Below are 16,757 nucleotides of genomic sequence, written 5' to 3'. Positions count from 1 at the left end.
CAAATGCTTTGCCACTGGACGCGCTCGGGCACCCTTGTCCCTAAGCAGCTAAGTCAGGGTGCAGCAAACCTCTGCAGGTTCCCCAAGAGCACTCTTGCTCTACTTTCAATAGCCATTGGTGACCCCATTCTTCAGACAACTTGGACTGTACTGATGCGGGAGGAGATGAGGAAGCACATTCTGATGGCCTTTTCTAGTGTTTCATACCCTTTTCAGACCCTCCTTCAATCCCTCAAGTGGAAGGGTACGATACAGTCCATCAACACTCAGTTCTGACGATTTAACAACTGTGTTCTTTCAGACGTTACAGAGGCCCAGCTGGGGAGCCTGTCTCAATGTACTCAGTTGTTCCTCAGCAACACAAAGCACTGTAATACTTTTAATAAAGCCACTGACAATGTAAACCACTGTATAATTACAGGTAAGGAACAGAAGGGTAAATTGTGTCCTAAAAGATATGAATGTAACTTGGAAATAACTTTCAAAACAGTGGCCCTAGCAGTAATCCCAGCCACAATGACAGTACGGAGGAATAGAGTCGCCTCTAAACCGGGGTACAAGTTCATTATGTGGTTAAATTGCTCTGTTGCAAAATACAGCCCAATGTTGTACCACAGTAAAGCCACAGAAAACCTTCATGAAATTTTTCAATATGCAGTTTATCTGAAGGAATAGCTCATTTCATTTACATACAATCTCATATGATAAAAACATATGTACAGTACTCTACCAAAGATGTTCTGATACACAAATAGCTTGGACTCTTTTTGGAATATTTACTCACTAATCTGAAACATTGGCTTCTTGGGCTTGCTACTCAAAGTAATATTTAAAAAGGCTACACTAGAACTCTCATGCAGGGAAATGACATAGAAGAGTATAGTTTCTTTGTACAAATGTTAAGATTAGAGCTGGCCAAAACATGGGAATTCCAGTTCACGGGAAATTTCAGGTCCATTCCAAATTGGAACCAAAACAAATTTTTCTAAATTTCCCATGAAACAGATACCTGAAAAAAACTGCTTTGTTCCCTGAGAACCTGACAGCTGCTGAATGAAAATAGCAGTGTGAAACTTACCAGAATATCATTTTTACTCAGCAGCTGCCAGGTCTCCCAGGGCTCTGGCTCCAGGGCTGCCCCACCATGCAGACTGCTCTGGGCTGGGGACCCCCCAGCTTCCAGACTCCCAGCCCTGTTGGCTTCCTGGGGAGCCAGCTGGGTCAGGAGTCTTGAGCCCTGGAGTCCCTGATCCCAGGCAGTCCACAGTGCCCCAGAGCTGCAGACCCTGGGAACCTCTCCCCAGGCTTCCAGGCTGTCTGTGGAGCTGTAAGCTGAGCCTCAGTTGAAGCCAGGGTTCATCCCAGGGCTGGCTTCTGGCTCCACGGCAGGGATCCTAGCCTGGCATGGCAGGGCTGCCCCAGAGCACTGCACCCTGGAAGACTGGGCTTGTTGGAAGCTGGGCAAGCTGGCAGGTTATGGGAACCTGCCTGGTTCACTGCGAGTTTACTGAACTCGAGATCTTTCTGTGAAGCATTTTGGGTTCAGTGAAGTGTCATTTTCTGATGAAAGTCTATTGTAGTCCAGTAAGTCTGCTTAATCAGAATGTTAATGGTACTATTTTAATCCTGTGAACAAATGTACAAGGGGGAATAAACAGCAGACTGCATTTTAAAACATTTGAAGAGAATTAACGAAACCTCTTTCTGCTACAGTATATTTCACACCAGGGGAAACAGAAGACCTCCTGACACATACTGCTCCACCCAACCCAAAATACCCTTCTACAAATGATTAAACTTTATATCCAGCTCACTTGGTCCAGAAGATAGGGCAGTGAAGTGAGATTCAAGAGACTTCAGTACTATTCCTGCCTTTGCCACTGACCTGCTGTATGACCTTGGGCAAGTCATTTCCCCTGACAGTTTCCATCCTTCTACTTAGATGGTAAGATCTTATGTGCAAGGGCCAGGACAGTCTCTTTTTACATTAGTACAATGCCAAAAATGATGGGGCTCTAAATACAGCTGGGACTTCTAATTGCTACTGTACAACAAATAATTTCTATTTCTTTAAAATGTCTGAACACCAATCCTAATTTCTTTCCCTGTGTTTTCCCCAATATCCTCTGCCTCTGGCTATAAGGCAGGGGATTCAAAATGGCATTTCAGATCATATAAACACACAGGTAAACACCATGGTCCAATGGTTATAGTGGTTCAGGAAAGAATTTGGCCCTATGCTGCCATTCAGTGTTCAGGGATTTCTATCCAGGTCAGACCAGACCAGAGACAGCAACTTCCCAAAGCAAGGAAACACTCTAAAATTATTCAAAGTGACAACTGTGACATTTCTTGTGCCATTTCCAGTCTCTCTCTAGTTAAGATAAGCAGGTACAGGAGAAGATGGCAATATTGCTTCATGTATCATCTTAATGGGGTAGAAAGAGTGGATAGGCAATTACTTTATCTGCCACTCCCAACAGTAGATGAATATCTCCATGTTCAGAGGTACCCAGACTCTTTTCTAACCATTCACCACATCTGATTTATAGTGCGGAAGGATAATTATTCCTGGGACTTTTTTTAGTACATGAGGTTGATGTTAACTTTCTTAATACATTTTCAAATCTGCGTTGGCTTATTATGGCTAGGTTAGTTTATACATTTATCGTTCTAAGGGCCATTTTCAGTTTGCAATTTCTCCAGGGCACTACCACAGTGGGAGAAGGTCATGGCAGCACTTGTTTCTTCATTAATACATTTTGAGCATGACCCAGAGACAGACATTTGTGATAGTCCAGAGGGAAAGAACCTTCCATCCCATTCAGGCCTCGAGGCCTCTTTGAAACCACATTGATTAAATTGTACCCATTTGTGTGAATTCTTACCTAGCTGTTCCCTAGGGGCTCTGAGGTCAGCCGAAGCAGGCACGTTACTCTTTGGGTCATGAGGCACCACCAGCTGAGTGGCAGCCCTACTGAAGAAAAGGAACACTATAACGTACGTGATCTGTACTTAAAAAAGCAGCCACAGGTGAAGCATATCAGAAATGACTGACATGCTGCTCAGAAATGTTTGCTTAATTACAGCACTAGCTGGCCCAAGCGAGATCGCTCTGGCCAACAGCACTCCACCACTGTACTCTCTCATCTAAGACTTTAGTTGGTTTTTTTGTATAATCATTCAACTGGTTCATTTTGTGTGTGTGTAAAATCTGAATAACGAAAACAGCTGTTAACAGGGAGTCTCCATGGTCTGCTGCACTGAGGTGTGGGAGACGCATTCCCCCAGAGTGACAGAGGCTCAGTACATCACCACACCACAAAGTTCCACCTACTGGGTGGACTGGTACTTTCTGCATCACTTTGACAGCAGGGAGTGATGGCATTCCTACAATTCAGACAGACTGCTTCAACAGTGATGCCTCCAACACAGAGAGAGAGCCCATAAATGGATACTGGGAGCAGGGAAAACTTAGAAGTATAGTCTCACTTTTAATAATTATCAGTACCATAGAACAAACATACCATAAGCCCAGATAGGCTCTTTGCCCTATGAAACTTACCAATTTGTAGTTCTGGGTATATTTCATACAGACACCAATCCACCTTGCAATCACAGTGGGTTTTCTCAAAGAGGTTGTCTAAAACATCTCGTGCCACCTGCCGTTCATCCACCATCAGGGACTTAGTACTGTTATCATTCATGTGCACCTTGACGACAAGCTGAGTACAGAGTCATATAAAGTCAGTTAATTTCAGCAGAGAATAAAAAGCTAGGCTGGTCAAGAACCTGCTAAAACAGATAAGAAAGATTAAGGCTGAAGGTTATTACAGATTCAAAAGGCACCACGTACTACACTGAACTGGGAGAATAATATATCTTGGGAGCTTGTACATTCTGTTGGCACCAAAGAAAAAGATCTGTTGTAAAAAAAGAAAATTAAACTTTGTATTGGGCGTAACTCAAGGAAAGGTGAAATGGTGCACAGAGAGATTGCAGAATTTCAACTCTGCCTCTCTGAAGTCTAGTACAATGAAGGAAAATGCTAGGCAGAATAGCCAAGTACAAAGTGCCCTTAATGAAGACTAGAAAGAAACAGTTACTTATGTAATTGTAATTCTTCAAGATACGATGAAGATGCGTATTCCACTTGGGTGTGTGCATGCCCAGCATGCTGGAGACCGCGGATTTTGCCCAGCAGTACCCATAGAGAAGCGGTGTTCATGCCGCATTGCCATAGCCCCTTCCCTGGCTATGAGCGGTTGTGCCACCTCGATGTGAGAGGTTGTGCCGCCCGGTCACTTCCTTCACACCAAACACCCATAGACTAGACTTTGATGCAGAGAGGATGGAGGGTGGGTTGTGGAAGACACATCTGTATCGCATCTTAAAGAACCAGGTACAGTAAGTAACCACTGCTTCTTCTTTAAGAAGATGCAGCCATGTATTCCACTTAGGTGACTAACACCCCAGGAGACAGGGCTCAGAGACTACCCAAACAAGCATGGCAGGACCGCCCTGCCAAAACTTGCATCCACCTTGGAAGATGCGGTAATGACATACTGGGTCATAAACCTATGTACGGACAACCATGTAGCAGCCCTGCTGATGTCCAGTATTGAGATGTCACTGAGGAACGCTACTGCTGTTGCTTGCGCTCTCATAGAACGAGCTCGCGCCTGCTGAAGGGGGGCATAGCCAAAGCTATCTCATAAGCAGTCCTGATAAAGGATTTCATCCATTTAAAGATCGTCTGTGAAGAGAGCATTTAACATGGTCATACGATCTGCATATGAGGTGGAGTGAGGCAAAGCACAAAACTGTTTAGTCCTGTCCAGATAGAAGATCCATTCATTCAGTGTCCTTATCCTTGGTAGTGGACTTAAACCTGCCCTGCCGGGCTCTATTGTTCACTGAGGTTACAACTAGGGAATTTGTGGATGTATGGAAGTAAAAGCTCTCAAATCCCTGCACTAGAATGAAGGAGCATGTCTCCATGCACTTTGCTGCAAGGGGTACCAAAGCCAGTGTGCTCCAGCAGGCTCAAGGAGCACAGCCATCAGAGACCGAGATGTAGGCAGTCTGGCCTAGTAGTCAGAGCAGGAGTCAGGTCAAGTGGGCAGAGCAGGCATCCAGGTTAGGGAACGAAGCCAAGGGTCAGCACCAGAGCCATCAGGGGTCAAGCCAGAGTCACAGTCAGAAGCCATGGTCAGAGCCAGGACTGGTAGCTGAGGATCGGAGGTGAGGTGTAAGGGCAGGAGGAGAGGCAAGGATCAAGCACAGAACAGGAGCATGGTGGAAACAGGAATGAAGGCAGGGGTAAGGAGGGAGCCAGGAGCAAAGCAGGAAACAGGAACGGGGTTGGGTGCAAGAGGCAGGCAGAAGCAGGGTCCAATGCAGCCACAACAGGAAAGCACCTATTCCTCCTCCTGGCTTAAATAGCCTATTTGGACCAATCAGCTGAGCTGGGCGATTCTCCAATCAGAATCCAATCCAATCAGGTGGTGCCTTGGCTGGGGCTAGTAGCTTCTCAGCCCACCAGGTTTAAGTAGCCATTGGGTGAAGGCCAGGATGTGGCAGCTGTCTGGAGACTCCCAGGCCTGAGTTCAAGACCCAGGACATTACATCATCATTAATAGGGAAGATGATTCTCCCAAGGGCAGATGGCTGCAGGATATCCAGTAATTTGTGGGTGTTCTTCTGCAGGAACTCTGCTTGGATACCTAGAGGAAACAGTCATGTGCCACAAAAAGTCCTGGTATGCCTTGAAATCCTCTGGAACCAAAGGGGAGGAAGAGCCAGGCAGCACCGAATCATCCAGGGACGAAGATGAAGCAGTTAATTGTGCCAGAGCTGGATTCTGCTCGTGGACTGACTGACCTGGATAGGATGACTCTGGAGGTGCTGCAAGGGGAAGGCTCCCCAGTGCTTGGGCCTGTAGCAGATCAATGGTCACCACCACAGACGTGCCTGGAGATCTCGCTTAGAGAGTGAGATGAGGAGCATCCCATGGATTCCATGGAGGCCACTGTTATGGATAGTGCATTGGTGACCACTAGGTGCCAAGTCAAGGGCTCCCACCCTGACGGAGAGACAAGCGCCAATCCTGGTACCCACAGCACTCCATGAATGCCCCCGATGCAGGTCAGGTGATGGAGAATGAGAGGAAAATGGCATCGAGGTTGGGATCTAAGAGCCCCAGGCTTCCAGGGATAAAGGTGGAGCTAGCTCTGAGGGTGCGACCAACTGTTCTGACTTGTCCATAGCCCAGAATGACAAGGCAGCTCGTGCTGACGGCGGAAATGGTACTGGCTGCACCGAGTACTCCTTCATTGTTTCTGGTGTGACGTACTCCATATGTTTTATAGAAATATGCTTATGAGTGTAAATGATGCAACTGGAATATGCTTTATGCAAAAGGTCTCTTGTAAGGTATCATTACAAATCTTATAATCTACTGAGTGTGTTCATCCTATTCGTATGAATGTATCATTCTTATATCTAAAACTAGAAATATGAAGTATTACTCTGAGGTCCTACTGTAATTATGCGAAGTGTGGGCCATTAACGGTGGCTTAGAATCTTGATGGCTTCCATTAACTAGGACAATTGGTTGTAAATGGCTCTGTTTACTTGCAGCCTTCCCTTGTTCCTGTGAATCAGCCCAGGAAGAATAGAGGCTTGGGGTCTCACAGGACATGTGAACATGTCACATGATACTGAAATCCATCTTAAACCTAGTACTTTTCCTTTTAGAAGGAGGGGTGGAGACCCAGAGAGACAAAAGATTCTGGCTTTGTGCCAAAAGGGGGTGGAACAGAACAAAGGGGGTTCTAGCCATGGGAAATCCCCTAGTTACCACCTGAGCTGGAACAAGGACTGTACCGGGGAAAGGATTGGGCCCAGACTAAGATGGAGTCTAGTCTGTGAAAGAAGCTTATTGGAATGTCTCTGGGGGTGAGATTTACCTGTATTCAGTTTCTTAAATGTATTAGGCTTAGACTTGAGTGTTTTGTTTTATTTTGCTTAGTAACTTACTTTGTTTGGTCTGTTATTATTTGGAACCACTTAAATCCTACTTTTTATATTTAATAAAATCACTTTTGCTTATTATTGAACCCAGAGTTAGTGATTAATACCTGGGGGAGCAAACAGCAGTGCATATCTCTCTATCAGTGTTATAGAGGGTGGACAATTTATGAGTTTACCCTGTATAAGCTTTATACAGAGTAAAACAGATTTATTTGGGGTTTGGATCCAATTGAGAACTGGGTGCTGGAGATAGGTAACCTGCTGAGTGGTTTTCGGTTAAAGCCTGGAGCTTTGGGGGCATGGTTCAGACCTGGGTCTGTGTTGCAGCAGGCTAGTGTGTCTGGCTCAACAAGGCAGGGTTCTGGAGTCCCAAGCCATCAGGGAAAACGGGCTCAGAGGTAATTTCAGCACAACAGGTGACAGTACCAAGGGGGTTTTTGTGACCGAACCCATCACATCTGGTAACGGCACCAGTGTTGATCCTGAAGTGTAAGGGACTGGGGCGTAGGCAGTCTTGCCTACTGGTCACAACTGGGCTGAGGTCTGCCCACCAGGGACAGTAGTTGCCGAGCAGGAGTTCGAGGAATCAGATGAGTCAGAGTCAGGTTGGAGTCAAAGACCAGAGATCAAACAAAGCCTGGTGTTGCAACAAATTGCAGTCTGTGTGATTGCCCAGGCAACTTCCTGGGGCAACCGTTAGGGTTAAAGAGGGTGTTTGGCCAATCAGAGGGCTGCAGGGTACTGTGACTCTGGGTTTCTTGGGCAGCACTTCCTGCAGGACCTACTCCCCACGGTGCTCCCCGGCTATGCCTCTGCATGGCCTCCCAGTGGGAATATCAACTGTTCCAGACTCTGCGGACCCTGGGTCTAGTCCCCAGATCTTTACACCAAGTCAGCAGTGGTACCGAAGTAATTGACGGTGCCATGGTAACATTGGCGGTGCAGGTTGCAGGGATGCTGAAGACTTTTCCAGTGCACTGAGCTTGGCACCAGCTCCACTTCCACTCACTGTGGAAGGGACACATCCAGTTAGAGTGCCAACACTCACAGGTTCAGGAGCCTGTCCAGCCACCAGGGCTATAAAACACGAAGCCTTGGAAAAGTCCTGAACCAAGGGCAAGGCCAGGACAGAAAGGCAGAAAAGGTCTGTTGCCGCCTCAAATGCTATCAGTGTGGAATCAACCGGTGCTGGCATTGCCCTCATCGGTACCAAACTCAATGGATGCCCCAGGGTCAGAACCAGAGTTAACAGTACAGGGTCTCTGACCTCCTTATGAGGTACCACGGAGTGGTTGACTGGGACCTGTTCCATCCCATGCACCAACATTTACCCCATGCTGATCCACATGTCTTCTGGAGGATCAGTCCCCACATGACCTGGAGTGGCCTTTTCCTCAGCGCACCTGATGGAGAATGACTCCTTCATCTCTTCAAAGAGACGCCAGCTCCTGGATGTGAAGCAGCAGCACTCTCAGAAACCGCTGGTGATCTCCAATCTCATGAGGACCTTCGTGCTGAAGCAGGCCACATAGCCTGTTCGAGCAGGTGCCGCTTCAGACGAAGATCCCTCACCACCTGCACCCATTTGGTCAACAATCTGCAAATAGAACACCACTCCTTGACGTGGGCTTCGCCTAGACACAGCCAACATCATGTGTGGGGATCATTGTTGGGGATGGCCCCCACACACGACAGACCATATTTAGAGGAACTGAGGAGAATAGGGGCAGCATCACCTCATATAGCCAAAAGAGGGGCTACGATCATGAGATGCACGCATCGGCCCTCTATGGGCAAAATTCTCTGGCTCCGGCGTGCTGGGGTGACACACACCAAATTGGAATACATGGCTCCATCTACTCGAAGAAGAATATTGACTTGGATGTTTTAGACTTAAATTAGGAAAAGAATGGAAGAAACCTTGCTATGCCAATCAGCTAACCTGGGTTCATGTGCTGCAATGGTGGATACTAGTACAAGACTGCAATAGACAGATCATCACTTACAGTGATTGACTGCAGAAATCAAAAGAGTTCATTATTCCTCTTGAAGCACTCTTTAAATGACAGAAACAATATGCAGGTTTATTGTGAGGGGGAAAAGATTAAAAAATTGCTAAAATATAAAAGTCAGAGAACTGCGAATACACAGTAAGAAGAACAGTCAGGTCATCCACTTGCACTGGAAACAGCAGAACAATTCCCTGCCGGGAACCATATGTTGAAAAATTGGGAGAACTTCTCCCAGTGCTGTAGCTTTAGTAAATACTCATTTTAAAATGTTTGCATACAAGACTCTGCAGCAGAGCAAATCTCTACTAAAGCAGAGGTAATAACACAGAACTAAGAGCAACCAGGAAAAGTCCATACAGACTTTTGAAAAGAAGGACTTGGAAAAGAGCTCTGTGTAAGCTTGAAAGCTTGCCTCTTTCACCGACACAAGTTGGTCCAATAAAAAAATATTACCTCACCCACCTGGCCTTGGAAAAGAAAAGCACATCAAAAAGCTAAACTGTATGTTTGCTCTGATTTCAAACCCCAAAATGTTTTTTCTAAAATAAGGAGCCCAGCTGTGGTGGAGAATATGCAGAAAGTATGTTGGACATGCATAATCTAAAACACGTTTAGGAAACAAGGGAAAGTAATGTCTGGTTCCAGTTCTTTGACTGCTCACAAATATGCCTGCAGTGCTTTACACCATTTTCACAGTTCTATGCCACAAGGTGTTTAACAGCCTCTTTTTAGAAGTGAAAGAAGATTCTCTCTCTCTAATTTTGTTTTAATTTTCCTTAAACTTCATAGTATGACACTAATTACAGCACAGACGGTATTTAGCAACAGGAAGACCATCAGAGTCTAACTTCTAAAACACTCTGACTTTAAATATTTAATATCTTTCAAAAAACAAAAGATGCAAAATAAATTGTTTGCCCAAAAGGACATCACTTGTTATGCACGTAAAAGGGATAATATGGACAGCGATTATGGAGCAGAGATTTCCCTTAATATGTCCTCTGGGGAGAGTGTGTGCGTCTCTGTGGGAATTGTTTCAATTTAGACACCCCAAAATTCATAGGAGACCTGCACCATGTGTTCAGAGGCCCTACAGGCTCTGGTCTCTGGCAGCCTCTTCCCCTCATGCCTTACTCAAACTGGATTGTAAGGGTACAAAGCTGAACAACTGCAGCTCCTGTTGAGTTCAACTGGAATTCTAGGTGCTCCTGAGGGTCAGCCCCTTACTGTACTGCCTATACCTCAAAGTGCCATTAGGGGATTTAGCAATGCAACTCCATTGGAGCGATCTGGCGAAATCCATACACACTGCTTTGGAAAAGTACAGGTTAAAATTTTTGGTATCAGCTTAGGGTGATTGAATAATATTTGGTCATAGGTTCCAATTCCTTAAAACAGATTATAAGGATATGGGCTTTGTTCAGGTAATGGAACTAAGAATTAAAACCTTTCTCAGTGCTTTCAGAGGTAGAGTGATAGAATATTGTTTCTCTGGTACATGACGTAAAGTACGAATATGAGATAGTGCTAAATGTACATTTTAAAATGTACAAAAAATAAAGGAAGGATATGAAGACTAACATTATAAACAATGTATTACAATGAACTCTGACATACATACATATACACACACACTCAATTGTATGTTAAGTTAGAATTTCAATATTTTAAGTCCTACCTTTTTAACCTTCGCTTCCTTCAGTTTTTCCAATGCAAGTTTAATCTTGTCGGCTTTTGCTTGTGCCTCTAGATCTTCCTGAAATAACAGCAAGATATTCAGTAAGCTTTCTGTTAAATAAATTAACAAAGTGCCATGTTTACATGCAAATACCTGTTCATAGTTATTTATACCAACATCACAAGGCCTATCAAGGGAAACTTCATTGGCACAGGTGCCAGCTACAGGAAATCAATGGACACTGATGGCTTAGCCCCCGTTTGCCCCAAACTTAATTCTGATTCACAAGACAAAGGCTCTCTGTTGCCCAGCCATGGATCTCTTACAGGATAGTGAGATGATTTGGGCAATGCCTCACAGATTGCTGTAGAACATGGAGACAGGTCTCCCCTATGCTCTCATGGAGATAACTAACATACAGTAGGTGTGGCAGTAAGGTCTGAACTGAACTTGTAGAAAGAAAAAAGTGATTGCACCTCGGGAGGCAGTCTGGCTGCTGAATGACACAGTATTGTGGACAGTAGCATGGAATAGCAAACTCACTGCCTCTCAATTTATGCCTTTTAGGGCTCAGAGAACACGCTTTTCCAGGATCATATTGACCACCTTGTTTGCAACCACGTCATGCACAATTTGAATCCCAAGTCACTGTAACAGCTAGAAGTGCCTGTTTTCCTTTGTGGTTGATATAAAGATTGGGACTGTTTCTCTCCAACATGGACCTTCCAACAGTTCTCCATGCCTTCGTCACCTCGCAAGTAGATTATTGTAATGTATCTTTATAAGGGGCTACACTTAGGTTAGTGACCACCTGTGACTTCTGAGATCATGATGGGCTACTAATGCAACACTGAGACCTCGGTTTCCCTCAAGATCCTCTGCCAATTCCCCAAATTCAGGGCTGCCTCTCTTCAGTTTTCCCCCTTCTCCTTGCCCTCAGGGAAGAGTCTCTAATTTGTAGTCACTGGTGATCTTTTCCTACCTCCACGACTTCTTTCTGAAGGGGTGGATGTTTATTGCTATGACAACTGGAGCCAAATCCAGCTTCCAATCAGAAAACATTGGGAGGCAGTTTCTGTCCTAGTGCACTACTGAACATGCTAGATCATCTCAAAGAAAATACTCACTGACTAAGACAGTAAAGCAAACATCCATGTTTAATCAATTCTTTCCCATTCCTTTTGTGCAGTGTTTCCCTCTGGCATTGACACTGCCATTCAGTTAATAGCAATATATGACAATATTGCATGTGGACAGCAAGCCTCGCAATTAGGAGCATATCAAGATGTTTGCAGCATCTCACATAACGGGAGCACTCTGAACTTCAGCTAGGTCTGGGGAGGCAGGCAGTGTTTTTGTGCAGCTGCATCTGTGACCAGGAGGCCAATTAAGGACGTAACTGTGCTTAGATTCCTTTAGACTATCATCCCCATTTGCTTGCAGAGCGTTGGAGATTTCTGGGAACAGTGGCTGGAGATCTGACATAGCACACAATCTCATAGGAACTCTTTTCATTTGGGGAAAGAAGAGGGTGAAGGAAATGTCTTGCATCCTTCTGTGATGGGGTGTTCATCCCACACAAGGCAGAACAGATTAAATTAAGTTAATTAACCTGATAGACTGTACCTGGGGGGAGCTAGGGATTGAAAGGCTGATTGATGATGGAGCTCAGTGGAGAAGGAACAGGTGGGGCTGGTATAAAGCCAGGAAGTTGGCAGCGGAAAGGGACTGCAGAGGAAGTAGGTTGCTGTGACTTCTGGGAGTAGGGTGGGGTGGATTTGAGGCTTAAGAGCTAAGTAGTCTGCTGTTATTCCTGGAGAGGGGGGAGCCAGAAGCTGAAGGAAGGAATCCAAGGAAAGAGTAACAGGGTCTGAGGGAAAACAGACCAAAGTTTCTGCACATAGGGTCCCTGGACTGGAACCTAGAGTAGAGGGTGGGCCTAGGTCCCCCTATCAGCCACTGGGGGAAGTGGGGCAGACTAAGCAGTGGAGCAGAAGACTGCTGATACCCCAGAAGGAGAGGACTACAGTGACTGCACCAGAGGGGCAAGTCATGAAGAGAGGGTATCCTGAGTCACAGGGAAAGAGGCGCCAGGGAGCATTAATGAGTGGCAGAAGGGGGTGTTGGACCTGGAAGGAGCTAATCCCTACAGGAGGAGGTGCCCTAGTGGTGAGTAGATCCAGTGACACCTTCCCTAAAGAATTCCTGTTAAGTCCAAGCCTCTGCTGTTGTGGCCCAAAGATCTTATTTTCTCTTCCAGCCATGAATACCCTAGGATGTTCCACAGTGGAGGATTATCCACAGGGAAGCTATCACTGGGGATCTGAAACCAAAGAATTAGAGCCCGATCCAAAAACCCACGGAAGTGGATGGAATATCACCCACTGACTTCAATTGCCTTTGGATCAGGTCATCAGTGAACGTGGAGTCTGCTCAAGCAATGGTCTCCCCAAAATAGGGTGGAGGTATGTTTGTAGGTCAGCAAGTGAAGCTTGTCCTAATAGTGCATCTTCTGTATTTGTTTATGTATTTTAAATAAAGGAGTTCAGTTTTCAAAGCTAGCTGGCTGCTGCCTTTCACACACACTGAAATTACTCCAAAATTCAAAGGTAATTTTAAAACAAGTAACCACCTTTGAGGTAGAGAAAAGCAAAGAGTGAAGGTCCTCCCACATGTTTACAGCTTTCATTCTTCAGACAGCGTGACTATCTCCCCACACAGCAATTGCAAGTCAGTTCTATCCCTCTAACTGCCTGTGTGTCTGATCAATGAGCTCCCCCTCACACAGAATTTCTATTCTTTATGCTAAGTGTGTCTACTACGGATTATCTCAGTGTTGTGCTCCTTGCATGGTCAGTTTGCTATGAAGTTTTTAAACTGCAATATGTTGTTTATGCTTCTGTGCAGAGCTGGCCTTGGCATTTTTGGGTGGTCCTGCAAACTGTATCTCACTACCTTGATTCCCAGCTCACCAAATAACAAATGACTCCTCTCTATCATGGTCATATCACTATGCACAGACTTGCCAGAGGATCTGGGGAGGGGTAGTAAAATTATTCTTTGATACATCCCTCATGTAAATAGAGCTGTTTACATATCATGTATATGCACTGGGAGGGGTAGGGGATCTTTAGGATCTCCCCACAGCTTGAGAAATGGAGCCTAGTGGCTTGCACTAGAATCAGTTCATATAGTTTCCACTGGCACAAACAGATGTTTAAGACAGACAAATGTCCAGAGGTCACTAGGCTCCCAGTCACCAAGGGCTGTGTCTGCATTCTGCTGACTTTATAGTGCTTTATGAACATTAGCTACTTAATACCTGCACCCAGCCTTGTGAGGCAGGTAAGTAGGATTTGTCCCCTTTTACATCTAGCTTTTCTGCCTTAGTTTCCCTAAGTCACTTGACCTAGAAGAGCAGAGGGAGACGTGGCAGAGCTGGGATTAGAATGCAGTCCTTTCTTGATCTCAACCCTGCGTTCAGTTTACGGGAAAATGCTGCAGTTTTACACAGTTGAGCAGGCCCTCCTTATGGCTAGAGGTCACACTAGCTGCTGAGCACAGGAGCCAAGTCAGTTGCAAGAAGCTGGCCAGAGCTGACAATAATCCTACTATTGTACCATTAGTAGCAGCAGCCTGGGCTGTAATTAATTAATCTGGGGCCTTCCCAAAAATCTAGGGACCTCAAGATTTTCACAGACCCTAAAGGCCAGTCGCAGGTGTCTATAAGAAGGAGGGGCATGAATACCTTACTATCTACTAACAAACAAACAAACCAAAAAAATCAGTGACAAGCTTCCTGTCCTAATAATCAGTTTTCATTAATCGATGGCTGTTCAAATCTCTCACCACAATGGCCAGAAACACTGAGATTCTCCTTTACAAGCCAGAATGCGATCATGGCCACAGGCTTTGCAGGTCCCAAAGGTGACCTTTGCCTCTATATAGCAGCTATCAAAACTTTCCTAAACTGTACTAACATGTGTATTCAATTATGAACAGTGTCACTGTAGGCTATTTCATGCCAAGTTGGAATGGACCATGGCTATTGTTATTGCCTGCTCTGTAATGGGCATCTAACATTCAACAGTTTATGGCTGTTTTACTGCTAACATTTAAGTTCATTCATGGCTATTCTTCCTCATTCCTACTCAAACAGCCTCTACACAATTACAGCACAAGGTATGGGGATGTTTGGTACAAGGTTCCTTCAGTGCTTACCTGAGTGAGTGGTTCAGGAGGAGGCGGTGGCAGTGGGAGGTCGAAATCAGGATCTGGAGGTGGAGGGGGCAAGTCATCCTCAAAACATTCAGTGGTAGTAACAGGGACATTTGATTTATAACCAGAAGAAGCAGCAGCACAAACACCTGTTGAAGGCTGAGTGACTGCACTTTGTGGGTAGTGAGAAGTTTTCTGTGCTTGTAATGTCTTCTGTTCAACTTCACTTAGGTCTGCTACCAGATCAGCCATTAAAGCATCCAAGTCATTGTCCTCCAGTGCACTTAATGATTCTGTTAAGAAACGCCCCCCGACAAAATACTTTAGAGAGTGAATGACATGAAAAACAGTTTGCACTCAGTTCAATGAAAACTAAATTGCAGAGGAGGATGCTAATTGTAGAGGTTAAGGGAAAGGGGACAGTTTTAAAGAGGGAGACGTTCATTTGGATTCTATGGAACAGGTGTATTTTGGGGATAATTATTAAGCTGATCATGCTCCAAGATAGACTAGAAGGGAACTTTCCTTTCTAAAAGAACTGTATTAGTATCTGAGGCTTTGTCTACGCAGGAAATGCTCTCACACCGACGTAGCTACCGTTGGGGGTGGTTGGGGGTGGTTTAATTATGCTGATGGGAGAGCTCTCTCCTGTGGCATAGAGTGGCTACAATGAGACCAGACAGCAGCACAGCTGCAGCGGTACAGCTGTGCTGCTCTAAGGTCCATAGGGTAGAGAGCGACCCAGGCATGTGTGTGTCTGGAGCGCCAGACAAGAGGGCCTACAGACAGCAGGCCCTCATGTAACCAAGCAGCCGAGAACCAGCCCAAAGCCTGGGAGAGACAGACCACTGACTGGGGACATCCCAGCACAGAAGTCAGGAGAAGCACTGTGCTAGGAAGGAATCACCTGAGACGGACAAACCAGAGCCAGACCTAGCATCTCTGTTGCCCAGAGTTGCACAGGACCATGAGGAGTGCAGCTTGTGACTTTGCACTGGGAGAAGGAGGGAGGCTGTACCTAGTTAAGTGGGGAGGTTGTCGCTCTGCGTGGGTTTGCAGACAGCGGCAGACGAAGGCAACAGAGGCATTTCTTGGGGAAAATTTTACTGGAGTCAAAGTTGACCAAGAGTGCCCAGGACTCCCTGTTGGACTGGAACTCTGCCCAGGATTCCTGAACTCTGAGTCTAGACACCTTGCTCTGAGTCTATCCTTTTATACTGTGGTACCACTGGATCCGTGGGTTCTCATGTTGAATGTAACCCTGTTTTACCACTCCCCCTATCTTCTCCCCCAGTTGTTTTTCTCCATTCATCCCTCTGTAAATAAATATTTCCCTCTCCATATTAACTGTACTATCCTGGGGTATGTGTGTGTGTGTGTGTGTGTGTGTTTATTCCGGGGGGGAGGGGGCGGGGTTTGGAACAAGTGCCTTGGGGGTGGAAGGGTGCTTCCCTGATGCGTTCCTGCGCACGCCTTTTGTTGGCCAGAGCTGCCAGCAGACTCCATCTTATCCACTAGGGTGCTAGAGTTACACTTGGTGGCCCGTATGTGGACACGCAGTACACACACACACCCCATCACTCTCCCTCTCTCCACAGCGCTCCCTCTGGACCAATCAGCACTTGCTCGTCCTGGAACAACCTCTGCCTCAGGACCAGGTTTTAAAGGGACTGTGCTCCCTAAATCCCAAGGGGCTTACACAGGAGTAACGTCACTAAATCCATGCAGTTACACAGGTGCAAAACCAGTGTTAGTGAGAGGAAATCAAGCTGTGAGGCTTTAAGCTATAAGAAAATAATATCTGAAAAGTCACA

General features: G+C 45.7%; 1 protein-coding gene across 2 annotated transcripts in view; it reads right to left on the bottom strand.

The window, feature by feature from the left end:
- Positions 1-16,757, bottom strand: part of LOC102938683 (amyloid beta precursor protein binding family B member 1 interacting protein) — a 104,132-nt gene that overhangs the window by 41,241 nt on the left and 46,134 nt on the right. For both annotated transcript variants that reach the window (XR_006289077.1, XM_007058482.4), the window contains exons 4-6: positions 14,947-15,236; positions 10,726-10,803; positions 3,566-3,725 (exon numbers count right to left, since the gene is read on the bottom strand). Coding sequence is in view for 1 of the 2 variants with exons in the window: in XM_007058482.4 (XP_007058544.1) it covers positions 3,566-3,725; positions 10,726-10,803; positions 14,947-15,236 (528 nt within the window). In the remaining variant the exon portion in view is untranslated. The remainder of the gene's footprint in view (positions 1-3,565; positions 3,726-10,725; positions 10,804-14,946; positions 15,237-16,757) is intronic.

The sequence above is a fragment of the Chelonia mydas genome, chromosome 2 (genome assembly GCF_015237465.2).
Source record: "Chelonia mydas isolate rCheMyd1 chromosome 2, rCheMyd1.pri.v2, whole genome shotgun sequence".
Lineage (NCBI taxonomy): Eukaryota > Metazoa > Chordata > Testudines > Cheloniidae > Chelonia > Chelonia mydas.
This window is presented reverse-complemented; position numbering and strand designations above follow the sequence as displayed.